At 28.9% G+C, this 22524-nt stretch overlaps 3 protein-coding genes across 8 annotated transcripts; all 3 read left to right on the top strand.

Annotated features, from left to right (window-relative positions):
* The first annotated feature begins 372 nt into the window (after window positions 1-372).
* On the top strand, window positions 373-3978 carry LOC145745693 (uncharacterized). Its single transcript, XM_082563837.1, has 4 exons — window positions 373-833; window positions 1178-1378; window positions 2967-3090; window positions 3148-3978. Exons 2-4 carry the CDS (start codon window positions 1184-1186, stop codon window positions 3948-3950), a joined length of 1122 nt encoding a protein of 373 aa, XP_082419963.1. The 5' UTR covers window positions 373-833; window positions 1178-1183; the 3' UTR covers window positions 3951-3978.
* A 2040-nt stretch (window positions 3979-6018) lies between these two features.
* LOC145744964 (NACHT, LRR and PYD domains-containing protein 1b allele 4-like) lies at window positions 6019-16831 on the top strand. 5 transcript variants are annotated; one of them, XM_082562941.1, is made up of 16 exons: window positions 6019-6121; window positions 6388-6467; window positions 6648-6750; window positions 6881-7035; window positions 7208-7274; window positions 7978-8142; window positions 8535-8581; window positions 9546-9615; window positions 10350-10399; window positions 10617-10701; window positions 11050-12851; window positions 13560-13724; window positions 14153-14314; window positions 14993-15156; window positions 16364-16517; window positions 16770-16831. In XM_082562941.1, the coding sequence occupies exons 4-15, from the start codon at window positions 6895-6897 to the stop codon at window positions 16431-16433; spliced, it is 2988 nt and encodes a 995-aa protein (XP_082419067.1). In that variant the 5' UTR covers window positions 6019-6121; window positions 6388-6467; window positions 6648-6750; window positions 6881-6894; the 3' UTR covers window positions 16434-16517; window positions 16770-16831. The 5 variants fall into 5 exon arrangements, with proteins under 5 accessions (XP_082419067.1, XP_082419068.1, XP_082419069.1 ...); XM_082562942.1 differs by having other exon boundaries at window positions 6610-6750; XM_082562943.1 differs by lacking the exon at window positions 6648-6750.
* Window positions 16832-19776: 2945 nt separating this feature from the next.
* On the top strand, window positions 19777-21843 carry LOC145745331 (uncharacterized). Of its 2 annotated transcripts, XM_082563380.1 has the most exons (2): window positions 19777-21029; window positions 21679-21843. In XM_082563380.1, the coding sequence occupies exons 1-2, from the start codon at window positions 20451-20453 to the stop codon at window positions 21700-21702; spliced, it is 603 nt and encodes a 200-aa protein (XP_082419506.1). In that variant the 5' UTR covers window positions 19777-20450; the 3' UTR covers window positions 21703-21843. The 2 variants fall into 2 exon arrangements, with proteins under 2 accessions (XP_082419506.1, XP_082419505.1); XM_082563379.1 differs by having other exon boundaries at window positions 19777-21794.
* The last annotated feature ends 681 nt before the right edge of the window (window positions 21844-22524 follow it).

The raw sequence follows: 22524 nt of genomic DNA, 5'->3' as shown, positions 1-22524 counted from the left end.
TACTGTTATTGTTAAATATATATTCTCAGTTTAAAATTATCCACTGAATAAAACCCTAATTTCTGTATTATTATTAATCTACTGTATTTTTAAAGTAACATAATGTCTTATTATTTTTAACTTAAAATATATTTGGATTTAACGGTTCTTCAAATTTCAGTTTTTTTTAAATTTTTGTTATTTTATTTTTTGTTTACTAATTAAAAAAAAATGATAATATTCTATTTTATTTTTTTCTGTTTTTAAAATTATGAAATTTATATTCTACAGAACATTATTTTAAGTTGGTAAAATTAGATAATAGCATTAGAAAAGTAGAAACTAAATATATAATGTATGAGGTCGTGGGTTCAATCCCCATTGATCTCATCCTGTAGCGCCCTTGAGTAAGGGGCTATAAATGGTATGAACTCCTGCTGAGCCAGCACTTAATCAGCAGCATAATTATCGGGCAATTATAGTCTATAATATCCCAAACTGCCACAACTCGAGACTAGGTGGAAGGAACTTATGTTACTCTATGTTTAGGTCGTGCATTTGACCATCTCACATCAAGAATTAAGATATATACAAAAAAAATGTTATTACTAGAAAAGCAGTCGGCAGTTGGCGTTCTTGAGCTATTTTTACTTGCCAAAACCGAAATACAGATTTTTTTTCATTTTTTCTCTAAATAGCCTAAATATCGGGTCTTTTAAGCACAACCAAACACTTAACCATATTGTATTTGAGCTTGGTTCCAATTAAGACGGACAGAAATTTCGTTTGTTAAAATATTTGGAAAATCTGAAGAAAATAATTTTTTTAGTTAATTACAATTTTGGATTAGTTCGGTAAGTGGTTAAAATTTTAATTACAATTAGTTTTTGAAATTTAAAAAGGGCTCTGATATAAAATATTTAAATTATAATAAAACAACTATTTATGATTTTGTGCATTGTTATCTTTAGGCATTTTGGCATAAGTGTTAAAAATTACCTAAAAACTGTCAGTTTTAAATTATTTAACTTATTATGTTGCTTACCTACTACATATAGATAATACATGGAAGTAATGGGAATCAAACTTAGGCCCTTTTGTGGTGTTTTTATCGCTTTTGCATCGCTATATCGTTGATTATATGAAAAATTCGCGATTTTTGTTAAAAATCAATTATTAAAACTTTAAAAAATTTTAGTAAAAAATGTCGAGTTTTGAGCCGAGCGTTGAAACCGTGAAAAGTTCGCGGAAAGTTCTTCGAACGCCGAAGTGCGCGCGATGTCGAAACCACGGAGTTGTCAGCATGCTGAAAGGTCATAAAAGGCATTGTCATTGGAGGGATTGTCAGTGTTCGAAATGTTTATTGGTCGTCGAGAGACAACGTATCATGGCCGCGCAGGTTGGTCTATGACGTAATAATACTTAAAATATTAACGTGTTGTAATAATCACTTAAATTTTATTTATTAAATAATTGGTGAAAAAATTTACGAATTTTTTGTCGAATTTTTTTAAAAATAAGAACGAGTTTAAATAAAATAAGATCGTTATATTTATATGAACATTATTTTCTGAAAAAACAGTTTCTCGTATTGTTTATACGTTAATACGCGCTACACTTTTTACTGTATTAAATTAAACAATTTTTTTGCTTAAATACGCAAGTTTGTGATCAAACACAGGTCGTTAAATGATATTTAATCTTACTACAATAACATAGCCGGCGAAATTAAAACTTTTTGCTCAAAGTTTTTTAGTGGAATTACATTTTTTTCGCTTATAGTCGAAATCAATTTTTTGTCTTATTTTGTTTGTTTGTGTTAATATCATAAAATATTTGAACTTAAGTAATAATAATAATATTTCTTTTTAGTTAAGTAGAATTTAGGTTTTTTATATTAACCTAATATTAGTTCTGCAGAAGTTTTATTTGCATTAAAATTGTCAAATTTCGAATAAAATCAATTTGTTTTTGTTCTTCAAAATGCAAGGGAAGTTGGGTTTAAATTTCGATTTTTTTTTGTCATTTTGTTTCTTTAGTTTCAAGTAAATTCGTGGGAATAAGTTGGGGGATGGAAAACAAATCTGTTTACAAACAATCTTAACCTTTGTTCTTTTAAAATCAGATTTTCTATTTTTATAAAACTTTTTGTTTTTAAAAAATCAAAACAGAAAAAAAACACAAAAAAAAGTTTAAATTTATTAAATAATTTGTTTGGTAAAATTTTGTAAACATTATATTAATATCTTTTAACCTAAATCGTAATTTTTTTTGTAGTTGTTGAATATTTATTTTTACAATTGTCTTTTAAGTAATTTTTTAGCAAAGTTGAAAATTTGTTAAAACTGCAGAAAATGAACAAAAATTTGTTTTTTGTTTGTTTAAAATATTTTGTGTCAGATTTCGGTTCATCTTTGATGTTTAATTATAACCAAAACTTCAAAGTTTTCAACTTTTCAAGAAAAATTAAAACGTCAATCAGCGTTCGAGAATTAGCGCAAAACTCGCTCTCCGATTACAACGATCGTGACGTCATAAGTGAGAACAGACGGCGTTTTTTTCGTGCGAGAAAATTTGCGAAAAAATTTGGAAAAATTTGTTTTTTTTTACATTTTTTTAAAAAACAATAAAAATCATTTAGTGAAATATTGCAATAATTTACAAATATTTTTAATGTAAAAGGTGTAAAACTGCAGCCGCCAAATTGCGTTTTATAATCCAAATGTAAACAATCAAAAAAAAAATTCAAAAAATTTTAAATTTTTTGGGTCACGTGACTTTATCTTTGAAGTTTTAAATTCGAGACAAAAATGTTACAAACTCACTCATGCGTGACTGGCTTATGTCAACATTTTCTTTTCTTGTTCACACATTTTCGTTGATTTTACTTTTAAAGAAATTTTAATTGTTTAATAATAATTAGTTTTTTACTGATTAAAACTTTTTATTAAAACTTTTTTTTTTTTTAATTTTTTGTTTTTTTTAAGGTCGCTCTACGTCGTCAACAAGCTTCTGACGTCACAGAAAGTTCCCCATTTTCTGGCGATAAAGAAACATTGTTACGTCATGAAAAACACAAAAAACATTCTGCAAGAAGATGTTCGATAACAGGTCACACAAAAAATTTATTTTTTATTTTTTAAATATTTTAAAATATTTTTTTTTTAGAATTTCGAAAAAAATCAAGTTCGAATGTAAGTAGTTCCATGCCAAGAATACATCCGCCTTTGAGTGAGCGAATGCGAAAAAGAAAGGCATTTGCTGACAAAGAATTAGAAGAAGTTATGTTCAAGAGAGAGTTGGTCATGCGGAACAACCATTTTTCTTCTTACCCCCCTGTTTTACCCCCGCATTTTCTTCCGCCATTTTTACCTTCGATTCAAAAGACGGAAAATGTTTTCGATCGACAGTTTGTTTCAGAAAACGAAAAATTCAAATATTTTACCGAATTAAATCAAAATCTTCTAAACGCTTTGACGTCATCACCTAATGACGCATATAGTCACGTGTTTCCAAATAAAGCGCCATTATTGGATAGCAGCATTATGACGTCATCATTATCGCCCTTGTCGTTTGAGAGAAGTTCTTTGTTCAACAATCCTAATTATCTTCATTTTTTGTTAACACATTGTGACGTAGATAATTCTTTGTTACGTCATAAGACTTGTGCCCAAATTCGCGATGTTCAAATGAGGTATTTTGAAAATCATCGAACTTTGGAATTTTTTCAAAATTTCGCGCGGGAATTTAATTCTGAATCCCCGCCAAGTTGTCCGGGTTCGTCCGATTTCCAAAATCGCTCAAATTTATTCAAAAATTTCCGTGAAATGTTTCACAATGAAACTGAATTAAATCAAAATGGAACAAAAAATATTAAAGTAAATAATCAAAATGAAATTAAGCCTGTTTTAAAACCAAATAAGTTGACAGCTTTTACAGTTCAGTCAATTATCGGTTCCTCCAATATTTAATTAATTTATTTTTGTGTTTTTTTTTCAGTATTTTTTCACTTTTAAACTTACATTTTATTTATTTAATGTTTTAAATGAAAAAATTCAAGTAGTGGGAATTTGTTTGACTAAAAATAAATCTATAAAATAAAAGTGTGTATTGTTTAATTAACCAACCTTGGAAAAAAATTAAAAACTTTAAAATATTTTTTTTCAATCCCCAAAAACCGACGAGTTATATTTCAAAAACCTGAAGCCTAATACAGACATAAATCTTTATATACATAACAGTATTACGTGAATCACCTACTCTATATTACTAGGTAATTGTAGCCTATAATAAGACAAGAAATTAGTCAAAAGTTTCTGTTTGATGTCTTTCATGTTAGGCAAGCGAGTACTTATATTAAGGGTAAGCACATACCCTGATAGCTCTAATTTTGTGGTCCTGTTACCTTTTTAATTTTGTTTGCCAAACTTTAGACCGAGTTATTTTAAAAGTGTATTTTGGTGTTATTTTTAGTTTTTTTAATTTGTATTTGTGGTATTATATTATAGTTTAATAAGAAAGTTGTTTAACTGTTTAAATTAATGTTTATTACTATTTAAATGGGCGATGTTTCGTCACATAAAATGCTTGCAACATACGAAATATTGCGTTCCAAAACTGGTTATATTTTTGAAAGTTATAATAAACCCGTTTTTTTAAAATTACTTTATAATTAAACCACGTAGATAGATGGTTGTAGTTTTAAAGTGTTTGTCATGCAACATACATTTGCATATACGCTACTAACATGCGTTTATATAAAAGTTTTTAAGTTATATTCTTGCCCATGCATTATTAATATATTTTCTCAAGTGTAGATCTGTTTAAAATGTTGTTTTCAACTTTAATTTATTTTTTTAGCACGCATCTTATAAGGTTAAGGTTGGGTTAATTACGTTTTTTGATATTGTGATTTTAAGAAGTGAAACAAAGTGTAAAATTAATCTCTGGCATTCGATTTTCCATAAACAGTTTTGCTTGTTTAACTTGCATTGTTGTGTTAAAAACGAGTTTCGAAATCGTTAATCCAACATAATTGAATTTAAACTGGCAACCAGCCTAAGCTTTATAACAATAACTTTGTAAATAGTTTTAAATTAAACAGGCAGAAAAGTTAATTATGATTGAATGTTTAAGCTGTTACTTTACGTGAATTAAAATAAATGATTTTATTAAATTTTTGAATGTTTTTTTGCGCTAACGTGTTGAAAGTGATTGGTTATATTTTAACTGAGGTTTAAGATCAATTAACAGATAAAACCTGCGCTATAACAGTCTTATATGGTAATAATGTGACGATGTATACCAATAGCAAATGTTTTTACATTTGGTTTGTAAAAACTATTTAATTTTAATAAACTGTTTAAAATTAATAAAAAAATATTTTTTTGGGGTATTGTAAAATAGCATAGCTTTACTTTTAGTTTTAATGAATTAATTTGAATTAAATATTTGTTATATCACAATTTTTATTTGTAAATATTCGAGGATAAATACATAAATTTAAAAAGAGTTAAGGCCCGTTCACACGGTGTACGCAACGTAACGTAGTGTAAGATTTCGCAACCATTTAAAATGAACAGAGTCATTCACACGTACGAAAGTTTGCGTAAGTTAGGTAAGATTTCGTAAAGTTTTGTAGCCGAAGCGAAATTTACGCAAGATTTCGTAAGCGATATACTTTTAGTAGATATTTTGTATTTGTTAATCCCTAAAACTCGTAAAGTTTATTTGTAAATATTCGAGGATAAATACATAAATTTAAAAAGAGTTATTCAACCGCACAACAAAGTTTTAGGTTGCTTACTGTTTTGCTTAGTGCTTAGGTTCCTTTTTTTAGTCAACTTATTAACATATTTAAAATATTAACATCTCAATATTAAATTAGTTTTTAATAAATTCTGTTCATCAATTTAATAAATGTTTTAATAAAGTTTATTTGTAATGCTTTAATTACTACAAATTGGTTCATTTTTTACGAAATTTAACGGTAAAAAACACGTTCAATCTTATCTTAAAATTTAACTTTTTATTTTTTCTAGGTTTTAACAGCAGACAAGTATTTTAGTGTTTTATGTTTATTTTTTACGTGAAGCCCACGACAAATTACTTCAGTTTATTAACAGACCTCACTTATCTGATTGTATGTATTAAAGGTTTTAAATTTTTTAATCTCTATAAGGGAAATCACCTAATTTAAAACAAGCGGTGATTAATGATGAATTTAAATATTGTAAATTATTAAATTCAGTATACTATAAAAAGGTTTTTATATGTTCTACCAATACACAGGACCATACAAACTTAAATAATAATATTCATAAACATCCTAAACCTTTTTAAAATTAAATTTTTTCTACAATAAATTGTGTAAATAATTTAAAAAAAATTTTTTTTTAAATAATTTAGATTTTGTTAGAAGAAAACCAAATACCAATTTTCTTTGTGCAAATTATTAATGTTCTGAATATAACACTACAGGCTGACAGGTAATTATTTATAACAAACTTAAAACCTTCTTGCTTATTGGATTTAAAGTGTTTTGCTTTATTTCTGAAATAGCACTCAAAAACATTTTATAAATGGTAACCAATATCTTCTGTTAACCTATCTCGTAAATTAATATTTGAGGTGAATTGTGTTGGTTTATGGTCACTCTTTATTATTAGCTCAGGAAGCTGGTAATTGCGTCGTTGTAGAATCGTAAATTAATTGTTGTTCAACTTAACCCAACTTCCAATAAACTAACTTTAATGCAACTGTATGTTATATGTAAGTATTCCAGTAACTAATGCGAGACATTATGTTAAAAATTTTTTTGGTAGGTTTAAATTTAGTGTTTTTTAAATTAAGGATAATTTGTAAACAAAAACTTATAAAATATATTTTTATTTATTATTAGAAAATAGGGAAAGAATGGAACATAATAATCCAGTGTTGCCAAATGCTAATGATCCAGTGTTGCCAACTAATAGTGAACCAGAGTTGCCAAATAATAATGATCCAGAGCTGCCAAATAATATTGATCTAGTGCTGTCAAATGTTAATGATTTACAGGTATTTATTGTTAAATGAACGGTATTTATTCTTGTTATTTGTTTGTTTCACTAGTTTAGCATAGTTTAAAATGTGTAGAGTTTGTATTTATTGAAAAAAGAGCATTTTATATTGTCCATTATCTGTAGTGCTTTTTGTTTGGATATAAGATATTAAATCTATTTTTTAACAGAATTCTCAAGCACCTGTTATAAATATTCCTGCTGGTGTTGATTTTGGTACATTAAATTTGCCACCAAGTAAGTTTGTTATATATTTTTAGGGTTGAAGGTAAACTAAAAAGTTTTGGTTTAAATTCCATTGAGTTTTAATATAAATTGACAATCAGTCCTTTTATATGGGCACTTAAATGCGTTCTGAACCAGTTTTACAAAGCTGTTTAAAAAGAGAATCAACGCAAAAGCTACAAATTTACATGGGTGCTTCGGAAATTAGATTCCCATTTTATGTAATGAATTACAGAATAAAAAATATTTGAAATGTAGCATTTGATGCTATAATTTTAAGTTTTACATATTCTAGTTCAACAAAAAATAAAGAAATATTAATTTTAAATGAAAGGGTAGGCATAGAAACCTATTAAGTTAAAAAAAATATTTAAATTTTTATTTTAAGTTATCGAAATATTACTCTACCACATTAAAACGGTTGTATTATTTTTGTTTTTCTTCTAGTGAGTTGTATTGATATTAAAATTTAGTTAAAATTACGCTCATAAAACAGGCAATAATATTCAATGAACGCGTTTTCTCGCTGTGAACCTAGCAGTTACAACCGAGTTTTCGGGACGGGTTTCGAATCAGTTTAATTCTCTTGAATACGTGAGTCAGCGAAAATAGGAGAGAGTCGTGTTTTCAACCTGTTTCGAAACGCCATTAAACGTCCCATGTAAAAGGGCTTATTGTATAGTTTTTGATTTTTAATTGAAATATTTTCTTGCAGATGCAGTGGTAAATATTCAATCTGCTGTTATTAATCAAAATCAATTTACTTCAAACCAAACTATCCAAAACACTCAGAATATCCAAAACACTCTCAATGTCGACCAATCTGGTGGAGTAAATGTATCTGGAGGAAAATTAGAAGACTGTAATCTTTACGCAAGTGGTAAATAAGTTTAATGACATGAATAAACGAAATTAATTGTAATTTTGTTAATCTTATATTCTTGTATTTTAAACCTTGGAATTAGAGTAAGCTTGCATGCAAACAAAATTGTAACCAACATTTCATGTTCTTCTTAGGCTTCAACATTAGCAAGTTTTAGCATCTTAGTCTAACTCAGAACCTAGCCTTTTAGGTCCCATCATCTTAGTCCTAATATCTTAGTCTTAGCATCTTAGGCCTACTTAGGCCCTGGCATAAGCAAGAGCATAGAGCACTTGTAAACTACAATAATTACTTTAAACTAATTATACATAACTTTAGCATAACTACGCTACCATTTTATATGTTATACAACTATTGTATTTTATAATTAACATTTTTTTATTAAACAGGTGCCTCAAAAGAAGGTAAAGAGCAGAACACACCTTCTCCAAGAAAGGTATTTCATTTATCTAATATTTAATGTTAAATGTATCACTACATATTTTGGTTTAAAATAAAATATTTATTTTCCAGCCCAGTCTTAAGTTGTACAAGTTTAAAATATTATTAACTTCGTGATATTACCGCTACCCAGTCTTAAGTTGTACAAGTTTAAGATATTATTGACCTCATGTTATAACCCCGGCCCAGTCTCAAGTTGTTAAAGTTTAAGATATTATTGACCTCATAATATTACCCCAACCCAGTCTTAAGTTGTTAAAGTTCAATATATTATTGACCTCATGATATTACCCCAACCCAGTCTCAAGTTGAACAAGTTTAAAATATTATTGACCTCATAATATTACCGCTACCCAGTCTTAAGTTGTACAAGTTTAAGATATTATTGACGTCATAATTTCACCCTAGCCCAGTCTTAAGTTGTTAAAGTTTAAGATATTATTCACCTCATAATATTACCGCTACCCAGTCCCAAGTTGTACAAGTTTAAGATATTATTGACCTCATAATATTACCCCAACCCAGTCTTAAGTTGTACAAGTTTAAAATAATATTGACCTCATAATATTATCGCTACCCAGTCTTAAGTTGTACAAGTTTAAAATATTATTAGCCTCATGTTATAACCCCAGCCCAGTCCCAAGTTGTTAAAGTTTAGAATGTTATTGATTTCATAATATTACCGCTACCTAGTCTCAAGTTGTACTAGTTTAAAATATTATTGACCTCATGTTATAACCCCAGCCCAGTCCTAAGTTGTTAAAGTTTAATATATTATGGATTTCATAATATTAGGCCAAATTAGTCTTAAGTTGTACAAGTTTAAAATATTACTGACCTCATTATATTACACCAACTTAATCTCAAGTTGTATGCCTCTGAGATTGATCTTACGATATTAGCCGAAGCCAGTTTAATGTATACCAAATACAAATGTTAAATTATTTTTAATTAAACAGGAAAGTTCCACTCAAGAACCAAGACCCAAAAAGAGAAGATATCAAAAAGTTTTTCCACAACCTAGTCATAGTAAGCAGAGAAAATTTATAAATAATATTTTGTTAAATTGCTTTAAACTTTTTTTGTTGTGGTTAAGCATGCAATTCAGGGAACGAAATAACGGGTCGCTATTCGCTAAAAGCGAATCGTTTTTTAAAATTAGAGAATCGTTTTTTACAAATATATTAGAAATAGTGAATCAACCAAAAAAGGTTAAGGCAATAATAAAACTTTGTGTGTATTTGTGTATTTTTACGATCTATTTTAAACCGGTTTAGACTAATTTAATTATATCAACATAATCCTGTGTAAATGTAGGTTACTATAGGGCATTTAATAACAATAACTTTTTATATTTTGGCAATGCGTAAATTTTGCTCCTGAGTTCGTTTAGTTGTTGCGCAATTTTTTAAATATATAACACAGCTTTAAAGTAATCAAAAATGTTTCGTTTTTTGTGCGAAATATTCTTAACGATTGTTTAACAATACGTTACATTTTAAAAATGCCACGCAACTCGTCAAGTGTTACAAAAAAACGAAGATTATAACTTGAACCTAATAATTGCTCTAAAAATGCGACCTCATTTTTAGCGAATTGTTTTTTAAACGTTAATTCGTACCTTGCTATTTACTTAGCAGATAGAAATACAAATATTTTATGGGCTAACTTATATAAATGCAATAAATAAGGTTAAACTTAGACTATATTTACTTTAAATAATCTATTAATTACTGCGATACTATTTGTGTTTTATTTAATAGAACCAGATCCAGAAGAAAATGAATATTACAGCTCCTTGTCATCAAGCGAGGTTTAAATTTTTTATTTTTACATGTTGTTCAGGTTTATGAGTTGTATTTATGTAGTGACAGAAAAGATTTACAAAAATATGTTTTCAATTATTGATCTTATTCCAAAGTATTTCAAAAAAAGGAAAAAATTTTATTAAATTTTTATATTTTACTTTTAAAGATAATTTGACCTTAAGTCACTAATTAAAAAAAATTAAATAAAATTTTTATTTAAAGGAATATCCTGAGGAATCTCGAACCCAGTTAAAAGAAATTTTAAGTTCTTCTCTAACACAAAGAACATCAACAAGAAATATGCAAGGTGAGTGTTTTATGTCTTTGGCTTTGGTATAAAAAAGACTTTGCTGTGAAACATTTAGTTAACAAATAAAAGTCTACTAAATCTATATTGTTGGCCTATTATTTTATAGTTTTTAAGCTGAAATATGGGCTTCTGGTCTAGGAATATAATAAAGCATTTATACGTCACTAGATTAATTTATGACAATATAAAAAAATTCTATAACTATTTTATCTGTGTTGTAAAGTGTATAATAAATGGGATTATAAGTTACATAGAATTTTAGAAGGGTAAGTAAAATGAAGTAAGTGAATATATTATAAAATATATATCTTAACTAATATATTTAGTCAAAATTTTTGATTTCAGGTGATTGTTTGTGTGTTGAACTATCTGAAAAATGTTTTAAACAAGCTAGACTTTTTGCTGGTGAGTTCTGCTCTCCTGTTGAATTAAGCAAACAGATAGAATATGTTGAGTTAGAAATTGCTGAATACTCTTCCACTGATATTGAAGACTTGGATTCAGTTGATCATCATAATACAAGAAGAGAACAACTTAAAAGAATGTCTAAGCTAACTCACAATTTATCTAAAACTAAAATTAAGTTAAATAAACTTTTTGTATTTGCAACACAAAAAGCTGAAACGGATGCTGACAAAAAACATTTAAAGGGAGAAAACAGAAAACGATTTGTAAAGTTTAATTCCAAAGTGGTTTCGGTGATAGGATCTGCTGGGATGGGGAAGACTACTCTCATTAAGATGCTTATAAGCGACATTGTGTGCAAAAATAATGACTTTTTACTGAATATAAAATTTATATTTTGTATTAAGTTGCGATCTGTTGATTTTCGTGAAAAAATGTCAATTTTTAGATTTTTTGTTGCAAATTCATCTATTGATTGGGATAAGCCAGAATCTACTGATGTAGAATCATTTAATTGTATTAAAAACAGTTCTGACATGATCCTTATCTTTGATGGACTGGATGAAGCTGATTGTACCACGCTAGGGAAGGAACCTAAAAGTTTAGTTTCTACAAATGGATCAGCTGAGCAGTTTTTAAATAACATTTTTAATGGAAAGTTATTTCCTAATGCTTATAAGATTATTACATCTCGACCACGGCAAATGTTTGAGTGGCATCCTTCTTGCAGACCTAACCTGGTGGTAAAATTACTTGGTTTCAATAAGAAAGCTCAAGAAAACATGTGCGTGCAGATATGTGGGGAAAATTCATCTAAAGTATCTAAGTACTTGCAAGATCATCCAGATATTGATGCTTTTAATTATGTTCCTGTTAACTGCATTCTTACTATGCACTGCATAAATGAAGCAATTTTGTCTGGCACAGCAGTTGAACTAAAAACAATGACGCAGGTAATGCTTTCTTCTTTATTACACTATGTTAGATCGGATCATTTTCACGACAACACAGAAAATCTTAAAGAGGGTGTCAAGGGTCTTGGTTGTCTTGCTTGGAATGGTTTCAAGAATACAAAAATTATTTTTGACCAAAATGACATAATCAATGCTGGTATCTCAAAAGAAATTCTGAAAACCTTTCTTGACACTTTTGTTTATGATTCTTCGAACATGAGAGTCAAGATATTAGAAGGAGACAAACGAAGCAACTTCAGTCATCTCACCTGGCAGGAACTGTTTTCTGCTATGTATTTATTTTTATGGGCAAGAGTAGATGAATTTCAAGAATGTGTTCCACAGTTTTCCACTAGTCGATGGGAAGTAGTCACAAAATTTCTTTTCGGATTCTACAGTTCCAAGAATTTGTCTATGTTTCAATCTTGTTCTACAACAATTTATGATAAAAAACGAGTTGTGTTAAAAACATATGCTAAAGACTTATGTGAGAAACTTGGTCTTTCATCTTTAGATTCTGATCAACAACCAGAGCACGCTGCTACAATCCTTCAACTTAGCAGTTATTTGTACGAATCTGAAAATAATGACCTCAACCAATCTGTGTTAAATTCACTACCTGACAATCTGGATCTTGAGTTTAAAGAAAAGCTATTGCCAAGTGATATTATTCATCTTTGCTACATGTTCAAAAAAATCACCAAACCTCTTTCTGTAAGAATGGAGTTAGAAGCAAGTTTAACTGATTGTTTAAAGTTAATATCTTCAGCTGAGAAAGGAAAGGCTAAGGTTTGTAAAACTTGATTATTTTAATTGTTTTTTAATTTATGCATGTTAATTAGTACCATTAAAAAAGGGTATTATTAAAAAAATAGTTTTTTGATTATTCTAGCTTAAATATTATGTGACAAAAACTTTTTATCTTGTATTTTTCAAGGTTATGTTATTATTATATCTTAACAATAACCTTACATATAAGTTAAGTTAAAAAAGTGATTTTAATTTTTTCCATTTACAAATGGAGACAAATATAAATTTATACATCCCAGTTATTTAAAGATAATCATAATAAATAACTAAACATTAAAAAATACAATAAACTTTTAAACTGTTTAAAACTTTGAATTGGTTTCATATTGGTATGACATCACAAACATTATTTTGTTGTTTGACAATAAGTATTTTGTGGTAAATTATTAAACTTATAAAAGTATAATAAAACTTTATTTTTATAAAAAATAATTTAAAAAAATATTATTTTTATATACATGCAGGTGAATAAAACTTTATTAATTTAACATAAATATTATAAAAACATATACGCAAAATGTTTATACCATTAAGTTTAAAAAAGCTAAATTTATTAAAGCCATTTTTTAAATTTTTTTTTCGATAATAGTAAACCAGCAGTATGCTTCAATAATTGGTTTTTATTTAAGAAATTGTTAGGTATTAACTATGATAATTTTTTAATCAATTTTGTTAAATTATTTTTAGATAACATTTTCGTTAAACTCCTCCTACCAAAACATTGATAACGAAGAAGCGGAAGCACTTGGTAAAGTTATGGACAAGTTTGAAGTGCTTCATATTAGTGTATGTAACATCACAGAAGTTGGTGGGATTGCCATTGCTGAAGGATGTTTAAAGTTAACATCTCGTGTGAGTGTTTTATTTATTATAATTATAGTAGAATATATTTAAAATTGTTGGGTGGTTTGGTTTATTAGATATAATTACAATTACTTTTTTGTTTTTAATTTGTTTTATTAAGTTATAGTTTTTATAAAGGGATTTAATATAAAGCAATATAGTTTATTTTTTTAATTATCTTAAATTATTATATAAATTAATTATAATAAGTGAGTTTTAATTGTTTATAAAAAAAAAAAATTATTAACTGAATAAATAACCTAAGTTGTGTAAGCCATCATTCAAACAATCATCATTCTGATTGTTCTGTGACGTCATACTCTGCTACAAATCTGTATAAGTGCCTTTATTTTTTGTTAATATTTTAACTTAGTAATTAAATAAAATTGTTTTAAAACAAACCAAAAATTAAATAAATTTATTTTTTTATTTATTAGATGAAGAAGTTAGATTTATCAGGGAATGAAATTACTGATAAAGGAGCGGAAGCACTTGTTAAAGTTATGGACAAGTTTGAAGTGCTTGATATTAGTCAGTGTAACATTACAGAAGTTGGTGGGATTGCCATTGCTGAAGGATGTTTAAAGTTAACATCTCCTGTAGGTGTTTTATTTAATATAATTATAGTAGAATATATTTAAAATTGTTGGTTGGTTTGGTTTATTGGATATAATTACAATTACTTTTTTGTTTTTAATTTGTTTTATTAAGTTATAATTTTTATAAAATGATTTTTTATTAAAAGTAATATAGTTTATTTTTTTAATGTTATATTAACATATAAAAAAATTGGATTATTTGGTTTTTATTAATTATGTTAAGTTAGTATATTAATTAATTATAATGCGTGAGTTTTAATTGTTTAAAAAAAGAAAAAAAAATTATTAACTGAATAAATAACCTAAGTTGTGTAAACCATTGTATAAACAATCGTCATTCTGATTGTTCTGTGACGTCATACTCTATTGCAAAATTTTTTTATCTCTTTTATTTAACGTTGTGGTTATTTAAAATTAAATAATTAACAACACGCAAATATATTTATTATAATTATTAGTTTTTTAAAATATATTAATTATTAAAATTGCACTTTTATAATTAAAATAATCGCGTTTTGTTAATTACTTAATTAACAATTTAAATCATCGTAAAATACGATAAAGTTTCAAATCATTATGACGTAATAATGGTTTTTACAATGGGCTTAGCTGACTTAGGTTATATAGCTTTGTTATTTCATAAATAAAACAAAATGTTTTAAACACTTAAATGTTTAGATGGAAAGGTTGGATATTAGCTACAACGAGCTTGGGGATGGTTGTGTTGAAGCTTTCATATCATGTCTCCACAACTTTGAAGTATTAATTGCATATGATTGTTTCAGTGTGGAAGGAGAACAACGATTACGTGAAGCAAATAAATCGGGTCCAAATATTGAATTGTAAGTTGTATTTAAATATTATTTATTAAATTTATAAACTTTATAATAACCATTTAATATAATTAGTTTAATTAGTTTTAATTAAATCCATAATTTTATTGTTTTAATTTTAAATTATGTTTTTAAACCACATTTTTTATCCATTGTTAAACTAATATATTTTGTAGTAAAAATATTATTATATTTTATAATGGAGATTTAAGTGTCTTTAAATTTATTGCGGAAATATTTCAAATAAAATCAATCGATTTTCAAGAAGACTTGATCCAAAAACTTTATAAAAAACTTTAACCGATAAAAATTCCGATCAACACTGAGCATTTAGTTTCGCCAATTGATCTATTGTGACGTCATGTTTTAGTGGCATTGTATTATAGGACCAACTGTGTTTAATCAACTTAAAAGCAAGCTATGGAAACGAATATAAACTGTTATTAATTATTTAAGCCTATTTTATGATAACACACATAAACCAAAATAATAATAATAATTATGTAGGTTATAGAAGGGATAATTTATTTTAATTTTGCTTTTTTGTTTAAATTTTAAATTTAAAAAAATTACAAGTAGTTAAAGTTCGTGTTTGGTTTAAATGTTATGCGACATCCGAACAAATATTTTATTTTTAATTTTATGATTATTTTCTCTTTTTTGTGTTCCGTTCTACCATGTTATAAGAGTTTGGTATTTTTAACTAGATTTTTGCAATTAACTATTTAATCAACTATTTTTATAGTTTTTATCATTTGATCCATGTTTTTGTTGTTTATTTTAAATTTAATTTTTAATTATGGTTTAAAATCTTGGAAAGCCCCCGCTTTTAGTTTAAAAATGTTATATTTTTTATAATTTATCAAATTTCTTTATTACATTATATTTCACTTATATCAATTATAATCTTGTTAAGTTTTGTAAGGTAGATGTTTTACTTAAATCTTTTATTTGGTTTACTGTTTGTAGACTACCGAGGATAAAATAAAAACAAAAATAATTCAACCGTACCACAAGATCGGGGTTTGCTTACTGTACTGCTTAGGGAGAACACGTGTTTCACGTTTGATTTTATTCAACTTATAAACATATTTTAAACATTAATATCTTAATAATATTTTGTTTTTTACTGAATACAAATAATATGAGTGATTATGTTATGTAATAATGAACTCTTATGACGCATAATTGTGATAAATTGTTTGTTTTAATTAAGATTAAAAGTGAGTGATTGTGCACAATGTAGATTGTTTAACAACAAGTGCCAAACAATGCATGGTTTATAACAAAGAAATATAAAGTTTGGAGCTCCTAAAAGTAACCAGAATATTTAAATTTGAAAAAAGAGAATTCCTTGGTTTCAAATATTTGTAAGTAATTTATAATTTAAAGTTAAATTTAATAATAATTGGTTCAATTGTTATATTCAAGAATTTAGAAATACGTTGATATTATAAAAATTGACAACTTTAATTTTTTATTTCAAGCATATCATAATTAGGAGTCTGGTTTAGGAATTTCGCTTAAATATTTCGTTAAACAAAAGTTAAGCGAGATAGGTTGGAGGCAAACACGCAGCAACGTCTAATCAAGGTTTTAATTAACGCGCTTTTCTTGCTCAGATTTGCCTAAACACGCGGTTTTAAAAGGACGTTCAGTTAAGCTAAAGTTGATTATAATATAAGGAGTGACGTATAATAAAAAGTTAAATTATTTCGCACTGAAGATAGATGTTTCGACGAAGCGGACTTCAACAAAATGGTTAAGTAGATTGAATTTTCTATATTTGTGTAAATTGTTTTATAAAAACTTGTATAAAGTTTATATGGTGTTGTTGATCTGAAGATGCAATGGGTTAGGGGTAGGATCGCGCGCGTGTCGACACTTGTTATTTTAATGCCTGGCGTTTAACAGTCCGCATATTCAGAACACGACACCATTTTAAAAGTGTATAAATATATTAACAATGCCTAATTAGGCACAGATAACTGCCCCGTGCTTTTATTTTCAAGATTTCTGGTGATGATCTCGCGGAGAACGATTGCTACGTCATGTCGAATGGAGAAACCGACGACTACGTCACGAGGAACGAAAATACGGACGACTACGCCACGAGGAACGGAAATACGGACGACTACGTCACGAGGAACGGAAATACGGACGACTACGTCACGAGGAACGGAAATACGGACGACTACGCCGCGAAGAACGGAGGAACTAAAGATGACGTCGTTTGAAGAAGCAAAGATCTCGGAACAAACACAAACAGGGAAGATACCGTTTTAAAATTGACTTAAAGATAATTTTAAAATTATGATGTTAGCAACTTTTAATAAAAATGATTGCTTTTCCACATATAACATCTGCTTCTCTAAACAAGTTCTAACAAAATGTTATTTTTAGCATCCAGTTGCAAGAAAAAGAGAATTTAAAGATAAAGAATAAAGAAATGGAGGAATGGAGGTGACTGAATTATTTTTATACGAATCAGAAAAAAAATTGTATTTAACTTTTTTCGCATTAAATAATTTTGTTTTTTAAAATCTAAACCGTAATTGTTACAGGAACTAATCAGGCGATTCTACGGTGATTTGAAGGGAGAGATGAAGAATTGGATGTGGCCCTAAGGTAGTTGTTAATTTAGGTGTTGATGAGCTGTGAGGAAAATACCAAGAAAGGTGATTCCTTTAACATACAGGTGAGATACTTGTTATTTTATTTACCTTCTAAATTGAATTAATGATAATAAATTTATTTATACCTCTTGCTTGTACACTTTACTTTTTATATTAAAAGGCCCACAACCCTGCCCATAAGGCAATGGCTTCCACATGCTAAGTTTAGTATATTATTAATTTAAGATATTACATTAAAATTACCTAATACTAGGATCAGCCTAGTTTGATTAAGCGAGTCGTCAGCCTTACGTAAACTAAATTCGTACGCGTGTTGCAACACATCGCTCCGTACGTCGTTCTAGTTATAGCGCACGTCATTTAGTTGTTACGTAATTTAGTTGTTACGTCAGATCGCTTTATTTATTTGTTGTAGTTTACAAAAATAGGTTAGAGTTATATTTCGCACTAGTAAGGTATTGTTATCCGCTAGAGGGTGTGCTATTACTAGAATATTGTCGCCAAATTACTTACCGCTATGTAGCCGTGTATATCGACCGCTAGTTGTATATCGACCGCTAGTTTAGCCGTGTATATCGACCGCTAGTTACATCCGTTGATGTTGCTATCCGATGCTGCTGCTATCCGTTGATGTCCCTATCAGTTGATGTCCCTATCCGTTAATGTCCCTATCCGTTAATGTCCCTATCCGTTAATGTCCCTATCCGTTAATGTCCCTATCCGTTAATGTCCCTATCCGTTAATGTTCTTATCTGTTATTGTCGCTATCCGTTGATGATGCTATCCGTTGATGTCCCTATCAGTTGATGTCCCTATTCGTTAATGTTCTTATCTGTTATTGTCGCTATCCGTTGATGATGCTATCCGTTGATGTTGCTATCCGTTGATGTTGCTATCCGTTGATGTTGCTATCCGTTGATGTTGCTATCCGTTGATGTTGCTATCCGTTGATGTTGCTATCCGTTGATGTTGCTATCCGATGCTGCTGTTATCCGTTGATGTCGCTATCCGTTGATGTTGCTATCCGTTGATGTTGCTATCCGATGCTGCTGTTATCCGTTGATGTCGCTATCCGTTGATGTTGCTATCCGTTGATGTTGCTATCCGTTGATGTTGCCATGCGTTGATGTTGCTATCCGATGCTGCTGCTATCCGTTAATGTCGCTATCCGTTGATGTTGCTATCAGTTGATGTTGCTATCAGTTGATGTTGCTATCCGTTGATGTTGCTATCCGTTGATGTCCCTATCCGGTAATGTCGCTATCCGTTAATGTCGCCATCCGTTGTCGCTATCCGATGCTGCTGCTATCCGTTAATGTCGCTATCTGATGCTGCTGCTATTCGTTGATGTCGCTATCCGACAGTGCCGCTATCCGACGATGTGTTTACTTAATTAGTTTCAAATCTCTAATGTGGCAAACCCAATATTGTTGCCTGCTTAAACGTTTGTTTTTATTCTTAGCAACAACATACTTGGTAGTCAACCTAAAACTACTATCTTAACTTTAACTTAAATGTTACTCCGCCATGCGTGGCGCGTTTTTTTCTATCTTGGTGTTTAAAATGTGCACAGCCTTATAAAGGTGCCGCACAATTTTTTCTATTTTCTTATGTAACCCTTTTTTATTGTGTATTTTATAGTTATTGTTGTTTAATGTTAAATATTTTTGTTTTTTTATTATTGTTTAATATAAAAATATGTGCAAATTTAATGGGACAAACGTTATTTTGAAAGGCCGAGTTGGGACGTTCTTTCTTTAGGTAATGTTTTTTCAACTAGAAATTAGTAATTAAAAACTCCTAAAATTGTTTTTAAAAAAATATATAAGCTAAATAAATTTAAATTGAAAACTAATTCTAAAACTTTCGAGGCTTATCCACTTTATTGAAAAAATTAATTTTAAACTTAATTAATTAAAATGGATTACGTCATTAAAAATAGCCCGCGTTGTCACAAAATAAGTATCCGCGATCCGCTAATGTCCTCCGCTTTTACAAATATTTTTGAGGAACTTGTCACCAAAGGCTTAAGAAGAGTATTGAAACTTATAAAAGGACATTAAACTTTTATATAACTATTTATTAAGAATGTTGGGTTAACCTTAATTTTTGGAGCTCTATTGGCGTCGTTCGCCCGGTTTATAAATGCGGATACCGCAGTCTGGAAAGTAGGGCAGTTTTCAACGAGATCTCGTGCGTGCAAGCGTAAAAAAATGCGTGACCGCGCGTACACGCGTACCAAAATTTCCGGTCGTGCACGCGTGATATATGTTAGCGTGTTTTAGGCGTCAGTACTGCGCGTGCACATTTTTTTAAGACACCAGGCGTGCAAAACGTGCAATACGTTAATTCTAGGCGTGCACTTTTTTTAATGAAAAAAATCTCGTGCATGCACGCTGCCCTACTTTCCAGACTGGGGGATACCTTTTCCCAATCTCCTCTTTCGCTTCATAGTCGAACTTGCATTTTTTGTAACCTTTATGTTTTTTGTAACCTGGAGAAGATTAGGGAAAAGTTATAAAAATTCCGCCTTTTTTGCATTTATAAATATGGAGGACGATGCTAAAAAAACTCCCATATTTTATTTGAGCTTTTTCTTTTAATGGTTGTTTTTTACTGTCTTTGCTTTCACTAAATTGTTTGTCAGTGTTTTAAAGATTGTAAGAAATGATTGTTAAAATGACAGAAGATCAAAACTTTAAACTTTTGGAGGAAAATTTGGACTTCACTGACAGAAAAACTCTAATTTTTGACGGATTAAACCGAGTAAAAAACAAATTATCTCAAAATAATTATGAAAAAGTTCTAAAGAAACGAAAAAGTTCTGAAATAAAAGACTTAAATCCAGATGTTATTAAAACACAAAACTCTGAACCTGGTTTTAGAACCGATCCTGAAAAGTGGCAGAAGTACGATTTAACCGACACGGATATTATAAACGAACGTCAAAACACTAATGCTGCATTTTCATTTTTACACGATCTAAAAAAACGCCCAAAAGAAGCAATTGAAAATAAACACATCGATAATAATTCTGATATTTTTAATAAGTCACAAGTTTTTAAAATGCCTGAATATGTGGTTGGGAAAAAAAGAATCAAAAAAGCAACGAAAATGGAAGTCAATACTTCAGGTAATTCTGCTGATATTGAATTGGATCATTTACACGAAAATATGTCAGCGATCGAGTACCAAGCAGACATTGAAGCAAAATTCGACGAAGAAAATGTTCTTAGTTCAAAAAAGGTGGATTCAAAAATTTTTAAAAATGTTTTGAAAAAAAAGAAAAATGTGAGATCAAGACTCGATATAGAATGTGATGACTAAACAAGTTTCACAAAAAATGATAAGTCATTTTTTGTTTATAGTTCTCTAATTTACTGTTTACTTTAGCATTTGTTATCATGTTTTTGTAACTTCTACTGTTTTTTAAATTTACTTACTCTAAAATACACTCTATCTATTTGATAAACTACTTTAATTTAAACCCAGTATTACCACTACATATCTTACAAAAAGTTATCATTGTTTCATTAATGTGATAATTGATATATACTGTTCTTGTAACTTTAACCGTCCATTGGCAGTTTTAAAAATTTTAAAGGATTGTTAATTTGACATTTTTATGTACTGTTAACAATTTGCTCTGCTACATGAGGTCCAGGGTTCGATCCCATTGCTCTCAAATGCTGAGAGTAAGACACTCTAAACTCCTGCTAAGCCAGCACTTAATTAGCAGCATAATTATCGGGCAATTATAACTTATATAATATCCCAAACTGGCAAAGGCAACTCGAGACTGGGTCGGAGTAACTGATGTTACTCTATGTTAAAGTAGCGTATTCAACCTTCCTACATCGAGGAACTCTTTAATAAAATTTTTTTTTTTTTATAGCATAGGATATTTATAAGCGTTTAATATGAAGATTAAATGCAGCCACAGGAGAGCCAGCAAGCAGAGCTCAAGTATTTGGTTTAGTTCTAAGGGTTGCTTGTACTGCAGGTGCTTGTTATTTTCTTTGGAAATATGTCGATAAACTTCTTACTATGATGGATCCGACTAAAAAAAATAAGAAAACTGCCGAACAAAAAGTAAGATTAGAGGTTTACTGGGCTTTTCTTCTTAAATTGTCCTATTTCTGTATATTTGTAATCATTGGGTGAAGTCTAGGGTCACTAGATTTGAAACTCAGCCTTTAAAGTAAACATTAGATTAAACTTTATACTCTAAGAATAAATTTAACAAAAAAATTAATAAAAATATTTTTAGGCTCAGCAGTTGTTAAAGCAGCTGGGAAAGAACAATATTAAAGACCTTCAGTTAACTGAATATGAACTCAACATTGCCTCCCAACTTATCATTCCTAAAGGTTGGTTTAATTTTTTAAGTGTTATAGACCACTAGTGTTTGAAGTTCAATTAAGTTAAAAAAGCTAAAAGTTTTAGATGCACCAACAACATATATATTCACCCTTAAATTTATGATTTAGAAAATCCCATACTTATCTTTAAGGTCCACTTTTTAACCCTCTTCATAAAGGTTTAAATTTTTTGTTTTAAATTATCCAAAATAACATTTTAAGACCTAAAAATTGGCAAAACTCAAAATTTGATTATGTAGAAATCCCGGTATCTTGGCAGCATATAGGAGGACTCGATAAAATTGTTGATCAGATTAAAGAGCCGGTTATTCTTCCTTTCCACAAGAGGGCAGTATTTAAACAGTGTAAACTATTTTGTC

This window comes from Corella eumyota, chromosome 3 (genome assembly GCF_963082875.1).
Source record: "Corella eumyota chromosome 3, kaCorEumy4.1, whole genome shotgun sequence".
NCBI lineage: Eukaryota > Metazoa > Chordata > Ascidiacea > Phlebobranchia > Corellidae > Corella > Corella eumyota.
The sequence above is the reverse complement of the archived record's forward strand: the minus strand, read 5'-3'. Positions and strand labels throughout refer to the sequence as shown.

Coding starts and splice junctions, on each gene's coding strand:
- LOC145744964 (XM_082562943.1), top strand. CDS start 6,895: ATGGAACATAATAATCCAGTGTTGCCAAATGCTAATGATCCAGTGTTG. Junction 8,582..9,545: donor ACACACCTTCTCCAAGAAAG/GTATTTCATTTA, acceptor TTAATTAAACAG/GAAAGTTCCACTCAAGAACC. Junction 12,852..13,559: donor CTGAGAAAGGAAAGGCTAAG/GTTTGTAAAACT, acceptor AATTATTTTTAG/ATAACATTTTCGTTAAACTC.
- LOC145745693 (XM_082563837.1), top strand. CDS start 1,184: ATGTCGAGTTTTGAGCCGAGCGTTGAAACCGTGAAAAGTTCGCGGAAA. Junction 1,379..2,966: donor AACGTATCATGGCCGCGCAG/GTTGGTCTATGA, acceptor GTTTTTTTTAAG/GTCGCTCTACGTCGTCAACA. Junction 3,091..3,147: donor AAGAAGATGTTCGATAACAG/GTCACACAAAAA, acceptor TTTTTTTTTTAG/AATTTCGAAAAAAATCAAGT.
- LOC145745331 (XM_082563379.1), top strand. CDS start 20,451: ATGATTGTTAAAATGACAGAAGATCAAAACTTTAAACTTTTGGAGGAA.